Source organism: Pristis pectinata, chromosome 23 (genome assembly GCF_009764475.1).
Source record: "Pristis pectinata isolate sPriPec2 chromosome 23, sPriPec2.1.pri, whole genome shotgun sequence".
Lineage (NCBI taxonomy): Eukaryota > Metazoa > Chordata > Chondrichthyes > Rhinopristiformes > Pristidae > Pristis > Pristis pectinata.
Window position 1 is genome coordinate 8,031,184 of NC_067427.1, and position 24,858 is coordinate 8,056,041.

Genomic DNA, 24,858 nt, shown 5'->3' on the forward strand with positions numbered 1-24,858 from the left:
TTAGCTCTTGCTACCGGTCAATAAGATCAGCAACCCATCTCCATGTTCCTTCCTTTTGCCCATGTCCCTTCATACCTTTGGTTGACAACAATCTTATCAACTTCAGATTTAAAACTGACCGTTCAACTTGGCATTTATAGAAGAGTTACAAATTTTTACCATCCCCTGTGTAGGATGCTCCTGGTTGGAATTTTCACCCTCATCCGTCCAGTCTTGAGCAAGAAAAGTCAGTTTCCCTTGATATCCTGAAAACTTTGGTCAGATTGCCTTTGAAATCCAGGGAATATAGCCCAGTTAATGCAACCTCTCCTTGGAAGTAAGTCTTGGAATCCAGGTACCAGGTTGGGCCATCAGCACATCCACACCCTTGTTACGGTGTGGTACCCATTACACAGTGCTCCCTTGCACTTTGTAGAGTTATAAGAACCTTCAGATCTTTGAATACCTCATGGGTAAATATTGAAAATCGCCCATCTGCTTTTGATTTCATGGTTCCTAGATGTTACTAGAAGGGCAGTGTGTTTTCCTGAATAATTACCACCACACTTTAAAAGTTATCCCGTGTATGAAATGCTTTGAAACATCTGTGTGGCAGGATGAGACATAAGTCACCAATTTTGTTCTCTTCCAATATGGAATTGTTTATGAATGTTGCAGTGAGGCTCTGCAGTGCTTCTTGTAGCTGAGGTCCTTACCAATATGACTTTTTGGTGAAGGCCATCTTGACATTTAAGCATTTACAGTCTGATCTTAAAATTAGACTTTTGTGCAATCTGATATTGAAGGAATACTATTTTAACATAGTATTTCTGGGTTTATTTTGGCAGGGCACTATATTGAGAAGTATTTCTGATGTATGTAATCTTAGATGCAGAGATAATTCCCTTTATAAACTGTCATTCTCTACTGCAAATCATGAAGGTCAAATGAAGATTAACATTGGGCCTGTGTACAGTAGCATAGCGGTTAACGTAATGCTTTACAGCGCCAGCGACCCAGGTTCAACTCCTGCCGCTGTCTGTAAGGAGTTTGTACGTTCTCCCTGTGCCTGCGTGGGTTTCCTCTGGGTGCTCCAGTTTCCTCCCACATTCCAAAGGCGTATGGGTTAGGAAGTTGTGGGCACGCTATGTTGGCGCCGGAAGCGTGGCGACACTTGCGGGCTGCCCCCAGAACACTCCACGCAAAAGATGTATTGCACTGTGTTTTGATGTACATGTGACTAATAAAGATATCTGATCTGATCTGATATGACAGGTGGGTATATCAGTGAAGCTCCAGTGTGTGCCATCTTCAAAATGGACTGCAGTCACTTGCCAAGGTTTCTCTGAAACCTGCTCCCTCTACCACCAAGAGCAGCAGGCTCATGAAAAGGACTGCCTGAAGGTTCTCCAAGTTGCACACCAGCCTTGGATATGCATCTCCATTCCTTCACCGCCATTGGGTCTACCTGTCAAATATCTCACTTCACAGCACCTACTGTGGCAGTTAAAACAGGAACTCACCACCTTCACCTTGAGGGGAACTTGTGATAGGCATCACCTTGCCGGTGACATTTACATTCTGTAAATGATTTTTTTAAAAGTCCATGCTAATCAAAGTCCTCCTATAACCTAAAATTAATCTCCAACTTTCAACAAAATGCTTCAAAATCACTTGCTGAGCCATGCGCATGAACTTGGTGTGAAAGTACCGTAAGCAATATTACCAAATGTGTTCAATTTTATATCTGCAGTTCAAGTGTGAATTTTGAAGCATATTAACAAACAAGTTGCTGAATACAGCAGTGTTCTTCTTTCTCCTATTTTGGCTCAGAGCGGGGAGTTGTCTTAAAAATTATTTGTAATTAATAATCTGCAGTGTAAACTGGTTGTTCCATGAGGGGAGTTTGCAATTTGAGTCAGCCTTGAAACTTAGCCTCCCTTTATAAATACTGTGACCACTGACAATACCTCGTATTGGAGTATTTGTATTGGACTCTTGGGTAAGTAATGCTTAAGTAAGTTAAATGAAAGAATATCATCTTATGCTGTTTAGAAGGCCTTTACTACATTCATATTTAGTTCAAGAATAATTTTTGAAGAGAATGCATAATCGTTTCTATGAGGGCTAAAGTCAATTTCTGTTCCCTTCAAAGTTGCAGTTCATGATGCACAATGAAGTAAACGTTCTGTTGGATTAAGATAAGATATCTTTATTAGTCACATGTACATCGAAACACACAGTGAAATGCATCTTTTTGCGCAGAGTGTTCTGGGGGCAGCCCGCAAGTGTTGCCACGCTTCCAGTGCCAACATAGCACGCCCACAACTTCCTAACCCGTACGTCTTTGGAATGTGGGAGGAAACCGGAGCACCCGGAGGAAACCCAAGCAGACACGGAGAACGTACAAACTCCTTACAGACAGCGGCGGGAATTGAGCACTGGTTGCTGGCGCTGTAATAGTGTTACGCTAACCGCTACACTACCATGCCTGCCCTCCTGGTAACCAGACACACAATTAGCGAGGTGTGAATACAAATAAATGTGTAACCATTGATATCCTTCGACCATCAAAGCAAGAGGATATTTTTGTCCAGCATTTTGTGACTTCAAATGCTGGTGCCTTATGGTTGGTTCTCCTCTTTGTTACATTGAGTGTGAAGGCACGCCAGTCGCTTATTTCCATTGGTACCTTAAACCTGCTTTAACTTGTCAAATGAACCAGCTTTATGAGATAGAAAATAGATCCACTTCCATAAAACTAGGTGAGGCATTAAAAGATACATGCACAGTCAATGCATGATTAGATTATGAATACTGTACAAACCTATAACCTCACTAACATTTGGCTGTTGGAACATTCCTTCACTTAACCCTGCAGGATAGAATTTTATTCCAGAGTCATACAGCACGGAAACAGGCCCTTCGGCCCAACTCATCCATGCCGACTGTGTTGCCCAGCAAACTAGTTGCAAGGTTACTGAAAGTGTTTGAAGTTTTTGGTTCATGTCTGAAGTGGTGGAGGAATGGAATATTTTATATAGCTCTAGTGTCTTCGTGGAGGCTTGCGCTGTTGATTTGGATGGCAGTTCGAGTCTCACCTGTGGAACTCAAATTCAAGTCATTAAACACATCTGTTTTAAGCGCTAGTATCAGTAATGATGACCTTGAAGTCATTGGGATATCATGAAGATGAGTTTGATTCACTGTAGTCATTCATGAAGGGAAATCCTTACTCAGTCTGGTCCATCTGTGGCTTTTAATTGACTCCTAAGTTCAGGGGCAATTAGGAATGAACTGGAAATGCTGGCATTACTGGTGACATCCACATCCCGTGACTGTGGAATAAAATGATCCATAATTTTCAGGTCTTTGCAACTTGAAAACATGAAAATAACCCGTAACTTGGCAGTGGGAGTGCTGTGTCTCACATTTGAAAGGAAGTCAATGAAAGAGTTGTGTGGCACAGAAATAGGCCCTTCAGCCCATCACATCCATGCTGACTATTTAACCCATTTACACTAATCCCATTTGCCCACCTTGGATCTGTATCCTTCTATGCTTTGCCTATTTAAGTGCCTGTCTAATTGTCTCTTAAACATAGTGATTGCAGCAAGTTCCAGATATCAACCACTCTCTGTGTAAAATAAAACTTCCAATCCCTTTTAAATCCCCTCAAAAGAAAAACAAATCCCCTTTAAAACTCTGTTGTCTCAGATTAAACCTATGCCCTTACGTTTTGAATATCCCTACCAAGGAAAAAGCTTCTCTCTACCCTATCTATGCTGCTTATAATTTTATAGACTTCTATCAGATCACACCTCAGCCTCCTTTGCTCCAGGGGAAGCAAGCCCAGCCTATCCAATCTCTCCCAGTAACTGAAGTTCTCCAATCCAGGCAACATCCTGGTGAATCTCCTCTGCACTCTCTCCAGTGCAACCACACCCTTCCTACCGTGTGGCAACCCAGAACTGAACACAATCCTGCAAGTGTGGTACAAGTAAATTTTGATTTGGATCTAGTGCACGGGGGAAGTGCTGAGGGGAGACCATTCTGTTCCCACCAAGGAAGGGAGAAGGAGCGATCCCACCCCAGTGGCACACATGTAGCTGCAGCTTAGGAGCTGCTTTGAAGATTCTAAGTGAGTGACAGGAGCAGTTAACTAAATATAGCAATATGCAAAGGAACGAGCTCAGATCCCCAGCAACCAGATTGTCAGCTGTGGCTCGGTGGGAAGCAGTCCTGTCTGTGGCATAGAATGTTGTGAGTTCAAGTCCCACTCTCGAGACTTAAACACATAATCTAGGCTGACATTCCAATGCAGCACCAATGGGGTGCCACACCAACAGGTGAGATGTTGAAGCAAGTCCAATACGCTGTCTTGGACAGTTGTAAATCATCTTGAGTTGAAGAAGAGTAGAGCAGCTGCCTCTGGTTTCTGGTGCATTCGTGCTTCTCAATCAGCATCAGTAAAACTGATGAACCGATTATTACATTGCTGTCTCCGGGATCTTGCTGTGTGCAGATTGGCTGATTGGTTTCTTCCGATACAACAGTGATGCACTAAGGAGTACTTCATTAGCTACTTGGGATATCCTGAAAGGGAAGGGGAAAGTGCTTTCTAAATGTTTAGTTCATTAATGGGTGGAAAAGAATGATAACTGTCATTCTGCTGCCAAGGTACCCTCTCCCTGGAGTTTTAACCGCATCTGTCCAATTAATACTTGGGTAACAATACGTATTGGCACAGATGACTAATGGGAACCCGTGGTAGATGTGATCAATGGCGGTGAAATCCCGACGATGCTGGAAGCCAACTCGAGTCATCTTCAGCTTTCCAAAGCCAACCTTGCCTTTGGCTCTGTGTGGTCCAATGGAACCAGTGGCATCTTCTGTCCAGATGCAGAAGATCTGCACCAACCTCAGTTGCAAATCTTCAACAGCTTCCTCTGTAGTTACCACATTGGATTGTATCATTTTGCCACTGTGGATGTTAACCTACATCAGCTGATGTCTTTAGCCAACTAAGTTGCATGATTGTGTAGAGGATTGACACTAACTCGTAGTGGGAAAGAAAATTCAAGCCATGTGATTGAATCTAAGCTGATTGCACCCATCCAAAAAAGGCTACTTACCTTTTTTGAATAAATGAGCTGTATGCCATTATTTTCAGTGCTCGCCATTATTTTCAGCGCTCACCATTATGTCTGAGAGTGCACAAGGCATGTCAAGGGATAAACATTTCCATGTTTTCATTATGACTCACAGGACTGGAGACTGTTCCACACATAAACATTTCAGCTTGCCAGCGATTGACACCATCGGACCTCTGAAATGTGTGCTCAGGCACCTCAGAACTGTAAATTACAAAGAAAGAGTCTATGGCCCTACCTGCAAGCTGTTGCCACTTCCAAAAAGAAAGAGTTGCAATTTGATAGCACCTTTCACAACCTCTGGGTGTCCCAAACCAGCCAATTAAATACTCTTTTGAAGAGTAACCATTATTGTTACATTAGAAACACAGTAGCAAGCTCCCACAAACAGTCGTGGTATTGGTCAGTTAACCAGTTTAGATGATCTTTGGTGGGAGATCAATATTCCACCTGGGCATCACTGCCTCTCGTCACAGTTTGTCAAGGGATCTTTTGCATTCGCCTGACAGAGCCAATGTTGTCTTGGCTTTGCATTTTGTTGGAAGACGATTCCCCAAGCAGTGCAGCACTCCCTCAATATTCCACTTAAGAGTTGGCCAGGGGCTTTTCTCAAATCTCTCTGGAGTGGGACTTGAAACCACAAACCTACTGACTCTGAGGACAGTAAACCAATAATGTAAGCTGGATGCTGTTGCTCCATGACTTAGCAGAGAATTCTCTAAGTTGCAGGGGTAACTCCAGCCATGCTGAGGTGTAACCGATTGCAGTTGGCTATTATTGATTTTACAAACTTGGCTGAGTATCATTCATTTCAATGCTGCTTATTCACTTCCTTCTTGTAAACAAAATTCATTCTCTCTGGCTGCCTTTCTGTCCACATTGCTCCTGAACTTTTATTGGTAAAGATCAAGTCCGACAACAATCGGATGAATGTCTCTTCACCACTGACGTTCCAAAAGGCCTTGCACTATTTGAATGATAGATCATTTAAAACACCAAATGGCCCTTCTGTGTCCACAGTCTCACTGCATTTGTCACATTGCCATCTATTCATGAATGATGCATTTGTCTTTCTTTAGACTTTGGGGCACAAAACTTCAGGGAGTTGCAATGCTGAATATAGAGATTGTCAAAATTGTCTGTACAACATAATGACTGATCTCATCCAGTTGCTTTTAAAAGAAAGCCTTGCATTTCTGTAGCTGCTTCCACAGCCTCTTCAGCGTGTTGTGGAGCACTTGGAGTCAGTGAAGTGTATTGGATGGAGGTCATTTCTGTGTTTCCATCTTGGACAGGTGGTCTGGCAACTTAGACACTGGAGGGGTGGGGAGTGAGTGTCGTCTGTGTCCATTCTAATGGCTGCAGGCAAGCTGACCTTCTCCATTCCTGGCAGTTCAACTGGAAAGAGTGCATGGAGAACTCGGAATGAGGCCATTTTTTCTGAGTGCTATGTTGCAACTGTGGGCACATATGAAAATATTGCACTGAGCTTCAGTGCTTCAAATTGAGAAAGAAAAGTTGGCCATTGATGAGGAAACTTTTAACTTGCATACAAGTTTTAATAAGTTCTGAGGTATGTCCTTTAATTTCATAGGTTGTTGTCGCCTGGTTGCTATTGTAAATATTCCCGGATCTTATGATGTAATTGGAGGATTTTGTGGATTGCAAAGAGTAACTCCTTCCAATAAAATGACAATCTTCCCATTTTACTTTTGACTGTGTTCCCAATATTTCCTCTTCTTCATAAATAATTAACTTGCAGGATCCGGCAACATCCATTCTTGGCCCTGTGGCCAAATTAATGTCCTCTGTGAGGTTTAGTGGGTGCCCCACTCAGTATCTGAAGTTTGTCTCATTCTGAGAGGCTTGGGCACAAACTGGTGGGCACCACTTAGGCTGCTATAGCAATGCAGTAATCATAGAACAGTACAGCGCAATACAGGCCCTTCGGCCCACAATGTTGTGCCGACCTTTAAACCTCGCCTAAGGCGATCTAACCCCTTCCTCCCACATATGAAGGCGAGTCTGAGGTGTTGCTGTTCAAATGAGATGTTTGTACGGAATAATCGTTGTAGAAATTTATGCCACAGGAGGAGGACATTTGGCCCATCGTGTCCATCCCTGCCAAGAAAATGGAACCATAAAAAACAGGAGCAAGAGTGGGTCATTTACTTCTTTAGTCCTGCATCACCATTCAACACTGTCATGGCTAATCATCCAACTCGCTATCCTGTCCTCACTTCTCCCCAGATCTCTTGATATATGTTAAGGAATATATCTCCCTCCTTAAATATATTTAATGACTTGGCCTCCACTGCCTGCTGTGGTGGAGAATTCCACAGATTCCTCACCCGCTGGGTGAAGAAATTTCAGTTCTAAATGGCATCCCTGTACCCTGAGACTGTGGCCCCAAGTTCTGGACTCACCAGCTATTGGGAACATCTCCCCTGTACCTAGTCTGCCTTGTCCTGTTAGAATTTCATAGGTTTTTGTGAGATCCCCTCTCATTCTTCTATACTGCGGTGAATAGTGATCTGACTGAATCAACTACTCCTCATGTGTCAGTCTGTCCACTCCAGTGGCTCTTGAATAGCCAAGGCATAGAAGGCTATGGACCAAAAGTGGGTAAGTATAGATGAGTGCAATGGGCCAGCATGGATGTGGTGGGCCGAAGGGCCTGTTTCTCTGTTGTATGACTCGCCGAGCCTGATGCCCGTGTAATAAGATCTGCAGAGCAGCAGGAGCACGAATCCATGTTAGCCCCCGGCAAGGGTTCAGCACACCCGGACTGGAGGTGACTGTCAGCTGAGTTTTGTTCCAGTGAAAGCTATGTAGATCCTCAGTGGTAGGTTGCTCCCTGATTTCACTTCTCCTTGTAGGGATAGCCTGACCTCCAACGTAAATAAATCCGTTGCATTTCTGGATGGAGAAACGAGAGTGGGAATGCTCCATGAAGAGCAATGATGTTTACGAGGGACCATAGGCCTGCACATTTCTTTTGGCTGCTCCATTTCTTTACTCACCAGTCGCTCTCAATTCAGAACAGCACCTAGCACAGGGCATGGTGGCTGGGGAGATGTTGGGTAGTAGCTGTACAACCGGTGGAGGATCTAACATTTCAACAACAACACTCAAATTAATGATTCATTTTGTATTGACGCTCAAATCAAAAATGCCCACAATCTGAAGCTTAAATAATTTGGAAGACCAGAAGACATAGGAGCAGAATTAGGCCATTCAGCCCATCAAGTCTGCTCTGCCATTCGATCATGGATGATGTATTTTTCCCTCTTAACCCCATTTTCCTGCCTTCTTCCTGTAATCTTTGATGCCCTTACTAATCAAGAATCTATTTGGCTCCATTGCCAACAACCTGACAAGTTTTGAGTTTACTTAGTCTCTGTGAAGATTATACTATTGATATTTTACATGGGCTGGATTTTCCACATCAAGAAACATAATTCAAGGTTTAAAATAACAGAAACAGATAACTCCTGGCAGGCTCTTTCCTGGGATAAAGTAATGACAAAAACTTCTGATTCAAATGTTTCCGTCAGGTCTTTATTTGATATTTGTTAAACCATACTCTTTCCTACCAGTTGTCAAGATCAACTTTCTTCCATTTTCACTTTGCTTCTGTTTTAGAACTACAAAACAGAAAGCTCATAATCTGGTGAAGAAGCAAATCATTAAGCTTTGTGCTCAGTAAAGAAAAATCATGAATTAGCAATTCCAGCCTTTTTTATTTTATCCTCTGGGAATTTTAGGCAGGAGTCATCTTCCCCTTTTTACACTCTTCCATACCTTGGAGTCATAATGCACAGAAACAGGTCCTTTGGCTCAACTTGTCCATGCCGACCAAGGGGCTCACCTCAGCTAGTCTCATTTGCTTGCATTTGGTCCATATCCCTCTCAATCTTTCCTATCTAAGATCTCTTTATCAGTCACATGTACGTCGAAACACACAGTGAAATGCATCTTTTGTGTGGAGTGTTCTGGGGGCAGCCCGCAAGTGTTGCCACGCTTCCGGCGCCAACATAGCATGCTCACAACTTCTTAACCTGAACGTCTTTGGAATGTGGGAGGAAACCGGAGCGCCCGGAGGAAACCCATGCAGACACGGAGAGAACGTACAAACTCCTTACAGACAGTGGCTGGAATTGAACCCGGGTCGCTGGTGCCATAAAGCATTACGCTAACTGCTACGCTCCCGTGCCTGCCTATATACTTATCCAAATGTCTTTTAAATGCCCTTATTGTACCTGCCTCAACCACTTCTTCTGGCAGTTCACTCCATGTACGCATCACCTTCTGCGTGAAGAAGTTGCCCCTCAGGTCCCTTTTAAATCTTTCCCCTCTCACCTTGAACATATGCCCTCCAGTTCTTGGTTCCCTTTTCCTGGAAGAAAAAACTGTGAGCATTCACCCTATCTATGCCCCTCATGATTTTGTACACCTCTATAAGGTCAATTACTTATGTGATTTGCTAATCTCGGCACTATCTAAATGCACCCAGCTCCATCATCTCTTCTGCCACCTCTCACCCTATCACAGATCTTTCTTTGTCATTTTTCTGCCCCTTCCTCCCCTTCTCTGCATCTTTAAACACATCTTATCTCTGATTTTTCCGAGATCTGGTGAAAGATCATCAGCCTGAAACGCTAACCCTGTTTCTCTCTCCACAGATACTGCCAGGGCGATTGAGCATTTGCAATATTTCCTGCTTAATATCAGATTTCCAGCGTTTGCAGTGCTTTTTGGAAAAGGGAGTGTGCCATTCCTCTTCTTGCGAGTAACTAATCTGCTTTTATTTCATACACCTCCCCTAAACCTCTCTTCTGGCGTTACAGTGAGCAAGGAGCCTGAGGAGTTCGTGAACTTTGTTGCTGAGATTAAAACTAACAGTTCATTAGAGTCTGAATCTTCCCCCACGATCTCCTTGCTAACAGCAGACATTCCTTCCCCTGCGTTACCTTGCATTGTTCCCCAACCATCTGGCTCATGGGCTCTTCCAACTTCCTTGCCCATGTGTCTCACCTCCTGTTCCCTGTACTGTTTGCTAATGCACAGAGTGTGTGCAGCTTCAACTGAGTGCAACTTTACTTCAGAGAGAATAATTTGCAGGGCTCTGGGGAAAGAGATTGACAGAATTGGTCTACTGGGATCTGGCATCAACTCAATGAGCTCAATGACCTCCCTCTGTGCCCTACAATTCCATGATTCTCCATTCCTTTCCCACCAAAGTTGCTGACGGCTCACCTTTCCCTCCAGGCCTTCATTCGGATCAAATGTCTTCTGACTGGGAAATTAATTATACTTCTTTCAATGTCTGCTGTGCGGGGTGGATTGAAGTAGTTTTGAATTCCAGCTGCTCCCTTGTATGGCGTTTTTGACTGCATTTGGCCTCTGTGGAGGTTTCCTTGTGCGGTCAGGATCGTGCATTGCTTGTGGTTTATGTCGTGTTACAAGGGCCTGAGCAGATGAATATGAACTAGTTTTAAGTTTTACTTTTCTTGGGTCTCCAGTGTTCCATCTGATTTTTCCTTTCCTCAGTTGAGAGTTCCAAATCGGGCATTCCACCTTGGACTGATTACTGAGATTGTTCTCGCAGATTTTAGTTTGGATGTTTAATCTAATAATAACTTCAGAATATGTTATTCTTCAACAAGCTTTGAAAGATCCCTGATGATAAATCTTTCTCAAAACTTCACCTTAACTAAGCTTTAGGTCATTTACTACAACATGACTAGGCATCAGATTTTTCTTCATGACACTCCTCTGAAGATTATTGGGACTAGTTGGAGCCTGTTGCTACATACAAAAAAATTTACAGGTTGTTCTTGTAGAACACAAGTGGTTTAATTTCTGGTGTAAATACACAAGGTGTTGATCTAAACAGGTGAAAAGTCATAGTGAGGCCACGTAGGGGAAGGCAGCAAGCCGGCATGGAGGACTCATGTTGAAGTTGGGCAACCAGTTCTGGGCTCATGTTTACACGTGACTGAGAGCCACATTGCCCATTTTAGTTTTCAACCACATTGTCAAATATACATCTAGTTGTGCATTTCTTTTACTTTCAATACACTGTGAGATTGTACACAGATCTGTTGGCAGTGTGATTTATTCCAGCTGCTGGTGAAGTTCTGTGTGCAGAGTGTGTTTAGTTTACAGTGGGAAGTTTGTGTTCCTGTGAAGTGTGGTCAAACTTGAACATCTCTTTTTGAATGCAAATGAACTTATCCCCTTGGTGGAGAGATAAAGAAGGCATTTGGAACGCTGGCCTTCATCAGTCAGGGTACTGAGCATAGAAGCTGCAACATTATGTTGCAGTTATACAAGACATTGGTGAGGCCGCACTTGGAGTATTGTGTGCAGTTTTGGTCACCCTGTTAAAGGAAAGGCATCATTAAACTGGAAAGAGTGCAGAGAAGATTGTCAAGGGTGTTGCCAGGACTCAAGGGCCTGAGTTATCGGGAGAGGTTGGGCAGGCCAGGACTTTATTCCTTGGAATATAGGAGAATGAGGGGTGAACTTATGGAGGTGTATAAAACCATGGGAGGTACAGACATGGTGAATGCGCATACTCTTTTTCCCAGGGGAACTAAAAATTAGAGGACATAGATTTAAGGTGAGAAATGAAAGATTTATAAAGGACCTGAGGGGCAACTTCTTCACACACAGGGTGGTGTGTACATGGAACGAGCTGCCAGATGAAGTGGTTGAGGCAGGTACAATAACAGCATTTAAAAGTCATTTGGATAAGTACATGGATAAGAAGGATTTAGAGGGCTATGGGCTAAACATGGGCAAATGGGGCTAGCTTTCCGGCCACCATGGTTGGCATGGATGCGTTGGGCTGAAGGGCTTGTTTCCATGATGCATTACTCTATGGCTCAACTTACCATGTCTATGAGGTCTAGTGATTGTTGCATTTTGTGTCAGAAGTGCCACAGAAACTGCCTGTTGGTGACTGGGTGCATCTTAATGTCTCACATGTTACGATGGGCACCTTGACATGCCTCTGAGGCTGGAGATAAGTGTAACCCTGGTGATTGCTAGGAGACCGGAGGATCCTGGAAACTATTGCATTTGGTGCCAGCAGTAACTTGGAGCCCACTTGGAGCAGGACAAAAGACCTTGGCAAGCTGCTGAATGCTCATTGTGTTTTGGGTCAGTGGTAATGTAACAACTTCCCTGTGTATCTTGAGTGTTTGTTTTTCTCCCTTGTTGTTGAGGAGCTTCTGTTTTATAAATGTAGTATACTTTCAAGGGTTTCTGGAGTGCAGATCACTTCTGTTTGGAATGTCCCATCCAAGCTAGCCCTGCCTTAACATTTGGGCAGGAAAGTCAAAATCATTCACAATGATTTACCATAGAACAGCACAGGAACAGGCTCTTTTGGCCCACAATGTGTGTGCCGAGCATGATGCCAATCCAAACTAATCCCATCTGCCTGCACATGGTCTCTCTCCCTCCATTCATAGAACACAGAACAGTACAGTACAGGAACAGGCCCTTCAGTCCATGATATCGGCTCCAAACACGATGCCAAATTAAACTAAATCTCTTCTGCCTGCACATGATCCACATCCCTCCATTCCCTGCATATTCATGTGTCTAGCTAAAAAGCCTCTTAAATACCACTATCATACCTGCTTTCACCACCACCACCACTGGCAGCCCGTCCCAGCCACCCACCACTTTCCGTGTGGGGAAAGAAAATGTGCCCCGAATATCTCCCTTAAACTTTCATCCCCTCACCTTAAATGTATGTCTTGAAGAACATAGAACATTACGGCACAGTACAGGCCCTTCGGCCCACGATGTTGTGCTGACATTTTATCCTGCTCTAAGATCTATCTAACCCTTCCCTCCCACATAGCCCCCCCAGTTCTCTATCATTCATGTGGCTATCCAAGAGTCTCTTAAATGGCTCTAATGTATCTGCCCCCACAACCTCTGCTGGCAGCGTGTTCCACGCACCCACCACTCTCTGTTTAAAAAAAAAACTTACTTCTGACATCCCCCTTATACCTTCCTCCAATCAGCTTAAAATTATGCCCCCTCGTGTTAGCCATTTTTGCCCTGGGAGAAAGTCTCTGACTGTCCACTCGATCTATGCCTCTTATCGTCTTGTACTCCTCTATCAAGTCACCTCTCATCATCCTCCTCTCCAAAGAGAAAAGCCCTAGCTCACTCAACCTATCTTCATAAGACATGCTCTCCAAATCAGGCAGCATCCTGGTAAATCTCCTCTGCACCCTCTCTAAGGCTTCCACATCCTTCCTATAATGAGATGACACATTCATGTGTCTCTCTAAATAGCCTCTTAAATGCCACTATTGTATCTGCTTCCACCACCACCCCTGGCAGCCCGTCCCAGACATCCACCACTCTCTGTAAAAAAAACTTGCCCCGAATATCTCCCTTAAACTTTCGCCCTCTCGTCTTAAATGCATGTCTTCAAGTATTCTGGCTGTCTACCCTATCTCTGCCTCTCATAATTTTATGAACTTCCGTCAGGTCTCCCCTCAGCCTCCGCCGCTCCAGAGAAAACAACCCAAGTCCCTGCCAGTTCATGTGCGTGTCTAAATGCCTCTTAAACGTTGTTATTGTCTCTGCCTCCACCACTTCCCTGCAGCACGTTCTGGGCAACTAACTGGATTTGCAGTTGTATTGATTCTGTCAGCTTTTACCATTATACCTCTTAATTTTTTTTACTCGTTCAGAGGGTGGGGTCACAGGCAAGGTAATCCCTTTGCTGCTGCTTAGTAGCTTCCTGGACCATTTAAGAGGGTAAATGAGCAGCGACAACATTAATGTGGTGTGGAGTCCCAGACTAAGTGAGGATGGCAGATTTCCTTTCCTTTAGGGACATTAGAAAACCAGATATGCTTTTAACAGTCTAAGTTTCATGGCTACCATTACTGATATTAGCTTTTAAACTCCAAATTCCATTTTATTATTTGTATTTAAATTCCCAGGGTGGAATATGAACACCATCTCCACATACGTATTCCACATGTCTGAATACCAGTCCAAGTATTTAGTCATTAATCTGGAGGAAGAGTTGCATTTGTTCTGCACTTTGACAGCCCTCTCTTCTTCTGAGGTCCTGGGCTGTGAAAATATTATGGGCTGTAGGTGAGTGTTGCTATGGTGCTGTGTGAGCATTTGCTAGCAAATGCTCTGTTGGGAAGGAATTTAATCCCCCCCAAGTACAAGGTGATGCATTTTGGGAAGTCGACTAGCGGCGGGATTTATACAGTTAGCGGTAGGGGGCTAAGGAATGTTGATGAGCAGAGGGACCTAGGGGTTCAAGTCCATAGTTCCCTGAAAGTGGCAATACAGGCAGATAGGAAGATAAAGAAGGGGATGTCGCATACTTGCCTTCATAGGTCGGGGGGGTGGAATATAAAAGTTGGGATGTTATATTGCAACTTTAAAAAAACACTGATCCAGCACACTATAGGAAGGATGTGGTTGCAGTGGAGAGAGTGCAGAGGAGATTCACCAGGATTTTGCTCGGATTGGGGAACTTTAGTTAAGGGGAGAGATTGGACAGGCTGGGCTTGCCTTCCCTGGAGTGAAGGAGGCTGAGGGGTGACCTGACAGAGGTGTGTAAAATTATAAGAGGTACGGATGGAGTAGAGAGTTGAATCTTTTTCCCACGATAGGGGTATTAAAAACTAGAGGGCATAGGTGTAAAGTGAGATGAAGGAATTTTAAAGGGGATATGTGAGACGGATGTTTACACATTGTTTGAGATCTGGAAGGTGCTCCCGGAGGAGGTTGTGGAACCAGATACCATTACTATGTTTAAGGGACATTTAGACAGACATGTGAATTGGTAAGGCTGAGAAGGATATGGACCTAATGCGGGCAACTGGGATTAGTGTAGGTGGGCAAAAAGGTTGGCGTGGACGTGGTCAATAATGCTCCTCAGCAGTTTTTGTAACATTAAATATAGTACATAAATGTTGTCATTGAAATATTCAACAAACTTAAGCAATGTGTGAAAATCAAAAACACTGCAGATGCTGGAAATCTGAAATAAAAGCAGAAAATGCTGGAAACGCTCAGCAGGTCAGGCAGCATCTGTGGACAGAGAAGCAGAGTCAATGTTTCAGGTCCATGAACCTTCATCCGAGGTTTGCACAAAGGGCCTCCAATCCGAAACATTGACTCTGTTTCTCTTCCACAGATACAGCCTGATCTACTGAGTGTTTCCAGCGTTTTGTCTGAGGAAAGATGTAAGAGAGAGAGAGATCTTTATTAGTCACATGTACATCAAAACACACAGTGAAATGCATCTTTTGCGTAGAGTGTTCTGGGGGCAGCCTGCAAGTGTCACCACGCTTCCGGCGTCAACATAGCATGCCCACAACTTCCTAACCCGTACGTCTTTGGAATGTGGGAGGAAACCGGAGCACCCAGAGGAAACCCACGCAGACACAGGGAGAACGTACAGACTCCTTACAGACAGCGGTGGGAATTGAACCCGGGTTGCTAGTGCTGTAATAGCGTTACGCTAACCGCTACACTACCATGCTCCTCAAGTTGCTGCCACATCCAGTATGCTCATGGCAAATCTATCAGCTAACTCCATATACGCACTCATCCCCATGTCCCTCACTATCTTTGGTTAACAAAAGTACATCAATCCTCAAATGATAATCTGCGACCCTTATGTTTCCAAAATCCCAGTGATTTAGCATCTGGCTCACCAGTCCCCATTTCCCACTCCCTTTAAACTCCCTGGGCCCCATTTCCCATGCTCCCTTTAAATTTTCCACAGAATGCAGCAAGTTTATCATACTGTGTACTATCTAAAAATAAATGAATCAGAAAGGTGTTGGGGTATTAATAGGAATAACACCCAATAGTCCGCAGAGTCGGCCAGTGGGGCACCAACAATGTCTTGAGTCTATTAGAGTTTCATTGTAATGGATCTACGGTCAATTGGTATTTGCAGACGAGAGTTGAAATTCCATCAGGCATTGTGTGTTGTGTTACCGTATTTTTGAATTCCACATCTATAAAAGACTGATGTACAAGCTTAACTACAAACAGTAATGCATCGATTTGAAGGATTTTTGAGGCATTCCGGCTTCACCAATGTTGATGTATTACGTACGTACTCAGCGGCATAGCAAACTTGGTTAACACAAGACCTAGTTCATTGCACTTGCTGCTTTTGATATTGCCTTGATACCTGAGCACACGGACATTTTGAGCTGAACTCATTCTACCATTTTGCTGTCAGTATCTATGTTCTATTGATGTTGATGTCCCAAAGCCTGACTACACGTGCACCCTGTCAAGGGTAAATCCATTATTTAATCATCATGCCTGCTCTTGTAGAGAAGTCACCAGCGCTTCCTTTTGACCTAGCCTGTAGTCAGTTAAGTGTTTAGATGAAGGTGGCACAGCTAGTCAAGTTGCTGTCTCACACCTCCCGAAACCCAGGTTCAATCCTGACCTCTGGGGTTGTCTGTGTGGAGTTTGCACATTCTCCCTGTGACTGTGTGGGTTTCCTCTGGGTGCTCCGATTTCCTCCCACAGCCCGAAGATGTGCAGTTTGGTAGATTAACTGGCCGCTGTAAATTGCCCGTGATGTGTAGATAGAATCTCAAAGGGGGGGATGGAGTGGACAGTTGATGGGAATGTGGGGAAGATGAAGTGGGTCAGGGTAGGATTAGTGTAAATAGGTGCCTGATGGTTGACGTGGACTCAGTGAGCTGACGGGCCTTTTCTGTGCTGTATCTCTCCGTGACTCTTGGATTGGAGCTCACACCCAATGTTCTAAACATCTACAATGCAACATTGATGCGTTAAAAGCTTATGGCGAAAGAACAAGTCTATTTAGCTCATTTTGGCCTCGCTGACCAGAAAATAAATGCCTCTGCCCAATCCCATCCCCACACCAGCCCTTTCACCCTGCCAGTCCCTCCTTCCTGGTCCATGGTCTTGTGATTATGAAACACCAAATGCCTTTCAAGCAATTTCATATTTTTGTATTTCCTTATGACAGGAGGCTGTTCCATCCGTTGCCCTGATGCCGGTTCTTGGAGAAACCTCATCCCACCAGTAACTTTCCTTGTAGCCTATTCTCCCCACATTCCCATCAACATTGCCCAAATTCCACCACTCATCTGTGTTTGAAAGTGTGGGGGGTTTCGCCTTCCACCACCACTCAGGTTGTGTGTTCCAGAATTTTCCACAAGTGGAACAAAAAAATCTCCAACTGCCTTCTAATCTTTCTACTGGTTATCCTCTATCTATGCCCCCTAGATATTGATGTCACCGCAAAGAAAAGAAGTCATCCCCTGTCCAGACCCTTCACTTCTATACACCACTTGAAAACCTCAGTCTAGTTAAGGTTCTCCAGGGGCATTGCCTTCATTAATCTCCTCACAGGGTATCACACCATTCTTGTAACTTGTTGATGATTGCAGTAGAGTGCTTCTTGGACAGTCCCTCAGGGTCTAGGTCAAGCTGTTTACAGTCCTCTATCTATGGCCTTCCCAGTTCTAACGTAGACTCACTGCACCCGAGGTTAGTAAAAGAAAGTGTGCTTTCTTAACCACCTTACCTAGAAGCCTCAGGGCAGTGGCTTTTAGGGATCTGTATACGTGCTCTCTAAGGCCTATCTATTCCCCTACACTTCTCAGAGTCTGCAGGAAGAGAACCTCAGTGAAGCTACAGATTACATGTAGAATTGCTCACAAGAACACCTGAAAATAGGAGCAGGAGTAGGTCACCAGGCCTCTCAAACCTGCCCCACCATTCACTATGATCATGGCTGATCTACACTGGCCTCAACAATGGGGTCTCAGTTCCCTATAACCCTCAATTCCTTGATCTTTCGAATATTTATCCATCTCAACCTTAAATATATTCTCTGCACCCTTGGGGGCAAAGAATTCCAGAGATTCACCACCCTGAGAGAAGAAATTTCGAGATACTTTAGTTTTAAGTGACCAACCCCTTATTTTGCAGCTATGTCCCCTTGTTCGTGACTCTCCCATTAGTGGAAACATCTCAACATCTACCTTGTCAAGCCCCCTAGGGATCTTGTATGTTTGAAGGTCACCCCTCATTCTTCTAAACTCCCAAGGAATACATACCAAGATTTTATGGCCTTTCTTGACACATTGGACTGAGAAGTTCTGTACTGTAGTGTGTGCAATCAAACTCAAGTTTCTCCCATGCAGAAACCATTCCACATCCGCTGTGGTTGTTTCCCTCTGCAACCATATGCCAATACAGTCCAGATGATGGGTCTCGACCCGAAACGTCAACTGTCCATCTCCCTCCACAGTTGCTGCCAGACCCTCTGAGTTCCTCCGGCAGTTTGTTCTTGCTCCAGATTCCAGCATCTGCAGTGTCTGGTGTCTCTGCCAATACAACTTCTGATCAATAACTTGGCTTAGTAGTTGTATAGAGCTGGTTACTAGATATGGAATACCCTATAAATCCAGAGACATGAGTTCAAATCCCATTATGGGAGCTGAAGAATTTAAATATGGACTAAAACACCACTATGCGTAATGGCAGCCATGAAACAAATGGATTGTTGTCAAAACTGATTGGGTTCACTGATATCCTTAAGAACGACTCCTGATTTAACAATGTGGCTGACTCTTAATTGTGCACTGAAGTAGTCCAGCTGGCAATTCAGTTTAAAGGCACTTAGGGATGGGTGATAAATGCCAGCCAGACCAGTGATGCCTACATCCAGTGCATGAATAAAACTCAGACCAAGAGGCTGCACATTTGATGTTAACCTAGGTACACCCAATTGGGCAATAGTACTGGTGTTCTGCAAGAGGTGGTCAGTGCAAGTAATACTAGCAATGGTGGTTTAAGTAGGTTTATTGCAGCTGTTAATGGTTATATCGGAACTGTCAAAACACTGTTACAAATGACACTTGCTTTTCCAAACTTGACAATGAAGGCTCAAAGTTGGATTCGCAAACTGTATTTTACACCTGTTACAGTTAGTAACACACAGAGGAGATGTACACAACAGAACACATTAGACATGTTATCATGTACTGTAAGTAACTGTATAAATAACAATGGTGTGCACTGCTTTTCCCTGCTCTGTTCCAACTGAAACACCCCTATGGGTTTGTAACTTTTATTAACTATATAAGATTCATCAACGTAAATGGACATAAGTTGGAAAACGTGGAATTAGTATACAAACATTCACGATCACACAAAAACATTCCCCTTCTCCTCAATGAGTTTCTAAGCTGCAATATCAACAATATTTCTGAAAATGAAAGAAAAGGTTGGATATTTTGGGGTAGAATATTACTTCGTGATGAACTATGTGTTTGCCTGAAATACCCCTTTCCCATTATCTTAGAGGGACAGACTGCATGATTTAAAATAAAGGGATTAATTTCAGTAAGTTTACTGTTAATGTGACACAGGGACATGTGACTCATTGCCCGTTTGTTTGCTGATGTTCCATGTGGAATTTCAGGGCCAACGTGCATTTCTTACAATGCTAACCTTTTTCTCTTTGTGAATACTGTGACGTCATTGGCTTGTAGTGGAGTGAGAGACGGTTTGTTGTTAAAAGAATATTATTAGTATCCTGTAGTGTTCCTGAGGCAAATCTTCCATATTGGGAATTATTTACCTGTTAAAATGATAATACACATTGAATTTCCCAATATATGTCTCTGATGTAGAAAAGTCTGTACTGGGAGTTCTAAAGATGAGCATGTGTGGTTCATTTCTCAACTTTAGCTTCTTCATGTATAACACTGGAGGTTTATGCCTGAGAGCGGCTGTTAGAAGCAAAGATCGACTCATTATTGAGCAGAGTTGGGGATAAATTGGTCTTGGCGGATTTGAGCGCATTTTAGTTGCCAACAGATATCTCCCTACCAAATTTAAGAGTACACTCTCGTATTACAGTCTAAGGAGACACATTAACTGTGGAAATTCTTAGAGTTAATGCCTACAGGACTTCATGTACCCATAGAACCATCAGAGCTCCATTCCTGCGTCAGAATTTACAGAACGAGTTAGACCCTGAAATTCTGCAAGATCAAGGACTTGCAATTTGCTTTGGCAGAGGACGGCTTCAGTCAATGTGAGCTTTCATTCCTGTGGAATGGTTTTCGCATTGTCACAGGCGTCCTCCTGCTCTTCAGCAGTGTTGGCACCTCTTGTATTCCTCACATGCCAACTGCAAATTTGCCAACTGCTGCCCTGAAGAAGTACTTAGTTCTGGTGTTAGCAAAAGTAACCTCCCAAACACAAATGAGTTTTTTTTTTAAAAGTACCATTTTTTAAAGAAGATTTTTAAGCACATATCTGAATTCAGCATTTTTACCAGCAATTGCTGTTACGCAAGGAAAAAAAAAGTTTGCTTACATGACATAACTTCTTATGTTGTAGGAAATAAATACATAGACAGTATTCTTTTTGTCTTGAAGAATAAGCACAGCTTGATATATAAATTGTTGTAAGGCTGATTTCATATACAGGGCACTATTCAGTTCTGCTTTTCAATGCTCAGGGACCCTGGTTTGTTTCAGTGGAAAGTATTGGGGTTGGGTCGAATCATCATGATTACTGACTTGAGGGAGTAGGCACCTCCCCTGAACTCTGCCCAGTACACGCCATCCTGGTACTTGCTGCGATAATGTCCTCCACGGTACCATACACCATTGAGGTTTGAATGGGCGCAGGCATTGTACCACCAGCCACCCTTCTGGTAGTGTGCACAGTTCCCTGCAAAGACAAAGTTATGCATTAAGATATCTTTATTAGTCACATATACGTCGAAACACACAAATAATGTACAAAATAGGAGCAGGACTTGGTCACGCAACCCCTGAAGCCTTCGTTGCCGTTCATTCCTATCTTAGGCTCCGCTCCACTCCACTTTCCTGCCTGTTCTTCATACCCTTCACTCTGCCTGAGTCAGCCTTGAAAGTGGAGTAACAGAACGTAGAATGGTGCAGCACAGGAACAGGCCACGATGTTGTGCCGAACTAATTAAACTAGTAATCAAACGCCTAACTAAACTAATTCCTTATGCCTACACGATGTCCATATCCCTCCATTCTCCACACATTCATGTACCTGTGCTGTAGTGTTCTATGTTTAAGAGCCTCTTAACGCCTCTGTCATATTTGCCTCCACTACCACCCCTAGCAGCACATCCACCACACTCTGTGTAAAAGACAAATGCCCCACACATCTCCTTTGAACTTACCTGCTCTCACCTTAAATGCATGCCCTCTAATATTAGACATCCCGGCTGTCTGCTCTACCTATGCCTCTCATAATCTTACAAACCTCTATCAGGTCTCCCCTCAGTCTCTGCCGCTCCAGAGAAAACAACCCAAGTTTGTCCAACCCCTCCTCGTAGCACGTGCCCTCTAATCCGGACAGCATCCTGGTGAACCTCTTCTGCACCCTCTCCAAAGCCTCCACATCCTTCCTGTAATGGGGTGACCAGTACTCCAAATGTGGCCTAACCAGAGTTTTACCAGAATCATTGAATGTATTCACAGAACTCTGGGTACAGAATTCTGATAACCCCCTGAGAGAAAAAAAACTTCCTCCTCATTTTCAAGTAGGTCGTCTCTTAAACTGAAATTTTGTCCCCAATTCTATTTCACCACTCCCTGCTCACCCATCAGAAGAAGTAGCCCTTACAGTATCCCTGTCAGGCCTGCTCAGAGTCTTGTGTTTCAGTGTGACGAATATTCACAGGAAGTACTCAATTGTGTAAAAAAACATATTTCTGTTCTGTTTAAAAAAAACACTATAAAAGTTGTTACCTTTCAGTATCTATACTGAAAAAATATGAAGTCATGCTTTCAAGGACAGGTCTTTTGGGTTTGGTACCGTATTCTATTGGAAACCTTGTGCCAATGGCATAAACATAAGGAGGCTAGACAGAAGCATTAGATTACAAAGGTGTTAAGTGGTCAGATCTGTGGCACCTGGATTTCTGAGTTGGCAGTATTTTGGTTTTTTTTATAATGGTGAGGAGGTGGAAGCAGTGTTGGTCCATTGAGATTCAATGTTCCAATTTGCATCCACCATTAAAATGTCCTGGATGGTATAGAAAGTGATGGTGATTAAATGAGAATGTTGACTTTTATATCTTGAGCACTGAGCACCATGGGATGGGATTTATTTTGCAGTATTACAAAGCCTGCGTTAGATCAGACCTGGAGTACTATGAGCATTTTGGGCTCAGACCTTATGAAGGATGCATTTGCCTTGGTGAGAGTGCTGAATAGGGTTACCACAATGATATCTGGACTTAAGGATGTAATTACCAAGAGCGATTCCACAAACTAGATTTGTGTGCTCTGGAAGTTCAAGGCTGAATTGGTTGAGATTTTTCACACGATGGATCTCCCGCTGGTTGGATGTCTAGGACTATGGACAGAGTCTAAAAATTAGAGCCAGACCTTTCAGCAGTGAAATTTGGAAACACTTCTGTAGGCACAATGATGGCAGAAGTTTGGAACTTTCTCCTGCTTACGACAGTTGGCACCAGATCAGTTTTAATATTAAGCCTAAGACTAAAGTTTTTGTTATTCAAAGGTATATGTGAGGTTAGGTCACGGATCAGTGGGTGCTGGGCTGGATTATTGTGCCCAAGTCTCCAGAGTGGGTCTCAACCTTCTGACTCAAAGAGGAGAGCACTACCAAGCAGTGGTTGTAAGTACCGCGGTCAGTTTTGGGCATGGCTATGCCTTTGCCTTTACCTGTGTAGGCGTCGCGGTCTCGGTCCAGTGTAGTGAACTGTTTTCCATTGTGCCAAGTGAAGGAATCTCCAGCATTGCCGTGATAGCGGCCCACCCGAAGCTTGTAGTTGTCAGTCTCGGGTTCCAGTCGGAAGCTGGCATATTCCGCAAACACCTTGCGCCCTTGCCAATCCTCCATGGTGATGAGCAGCTTGTAATTTGCTTGGTTTGTTAGCCAGTAAATGTTCTCCAGACCCAGCCAATATTCGCCATCGATGTTGCCAAACCCTTGCTGTGATTAAAACATTGGAAAACGTGAAACTTACATAATACAAGTTCAACTTGCTGCTCAATGCTTACACATAATTTGCCCAAGGGGAAAGCTGAAAACAAAATCAAAAGAATAACAGAAGACAAGCCTTGTAAATTCCATTGCAAGAATCAGCCACTTAGCCAGTTAGCTGTCCCCAACTGCCTTTAAGTCATTGCAGTTATGTTTCCAGTGAACATTGTTCATTCTTTCAAGCCTACGTCACACTGAGTATGTTTTACAACCAAATCATCTCCACGAGGGTGGGGAGGGGGTTAATTTCACTTTTTTTATGTCTGCTCTCTGTTCCTTGAATTGAGTAAGGGAGATTGCATGTTAACCCTTTCCTCTCCCTGATCGTTTATGGAGCACCCTTTGTATATTCTATAAATATGTCACAAAGACTAAAATGAGCGAAGTCAACAAATACCTTTTCCAAAACGTTTGAGGGTGAATAAATTTAGTTTAATGACATCTATGTCATGTTTGGTGTGGCAAAGTGGTGTTGGATGTATTAAGTTTGTCTTGAATAAGCAGGAATTGTGCAGAAGCATTTTTTTTCACTTTAGGAGTGTGAGTATCATCAGAAAGGTTAACATTTATTGCCATTCCTCATTGCTTTTGAAGTTGGTGGTGAGTGCCACCTGAACCATTGCAGTCCTTCTGATGAAGGTACTCCACAGTGCCATTTAGGAGGGACTTCCAGGATTGAGTCCCTGCAAGTCCCATTGGTATGGGAGGGCGAGGGGAACTCAAACTACCACCCACCCCAGAATGATAGACCAGTAGAGAGGGTGGGACAGGCAAAAAGAGAAATTTGCACAATTTGAACAGGTCTTTTCTCAGGATAATGAAGAAATTTAAAAAAAGGTTCATTCAGCAGGTGATTGGATGATATGGTGAGTTTCAATGCACAGAGACTGGCCACAATGGCACATGATGCCACTGTTGACTCTGAGAGCCCTTTCAGGGATCACACGTCACTTTTGGTGCTCCCAGTGCAGTCCTTGGGCCGGGAACAGGGGGCAAACACCTCCAACACCTTGTGTGAGCAGAGGTGGTTGTTGGTATGTGAGCAAAATGCCGTGGTGTTTCTCTGCTGTGTTAAAACAAGGATTCATCCCTTTAAGTCCTTTGCTAACCAGCAAATATAAAGAAAAACGTGATGAGAGGGTTTGTCCATTAGATTGTGGTCAGAAAAGGAATGTGCAGGTTTGCCTCCACCATGGCAGACTCCCCTCCAGTGCCCCAGGTGTGTGTTGATTCATGGTTGACCTGACCTTTGGCCTCAGCACCTATCTCCTGCCTGCTCCCTGTAACACTTTTACGGAATTATAATAACGCAGAAGGATACCATCCAGCCCATTATTTCCAAATCATCTACTATAAGTTCCTTGATTTATACCTTAACCCCAAACCTGAATAGTCTCAATGACTTGGCCTCTCTTTGTGGATTGTAAATCCTTCTGTTTAACAGTGCCAGGATTGAGCAACTGCATTTGCTACTGCAACAATTTTGGACATTTCCAGTGGTGCTGTGCAGAAGCAAGGTGCCTTGATTGATGAAATCCCAACTGGCCAGTCTACCCGCCTATTTAGGGTACCAGTGTTTCTTTAGAATGAAGATGATGCGTTGGATCAAACAAGATATCAACAGGCAAGAGTTGAACAGCAG

The 24,858-nt window shown here is 43.6% G+C and overlaps 2 protein-coding genes across 4 annotated transcripts in view; one reads left to right on the top strand and one right to left on the bottom strand.

Moving 5' to 3' along the window:
* LOC127582257 (ras-specific guanine nucleotide-releasing factor RalGPS1-like) overlaps positions 1 to 24,858 on the top strand; it is a 636,204-nt gene that overhangs the window by 263,382 nt on the left and 347,964 nt on the right. The gene's annotated exons all lie outside the window — the stretch shown is intronic.
* Positions 18,995 to 24,858, bottom strand: part of angptl2b (angiopoietin-like 2b) — a 49,809-nt gene continuing 43,945 nt past the window's right edge. Inside the window, exons 4-5 of the mRNA XM_052037423.1 lie at positions 22,895 to 23,165; positions 18,995 to 20,894 (exon numbers count right to left, since the gene is read on the bottom strand). Coding sequence (XP_051893383.1) covers positions 20,695 to 20,894; positions 22,895 to 23,165 — 471 coding nt within the window. The 3' untranslated portion in view covers positions 18,995 to 20,694. The remainder of the gene's footprint in view (positions 20,895 to 22,894; positions 23,166 to 24,858) is intronic.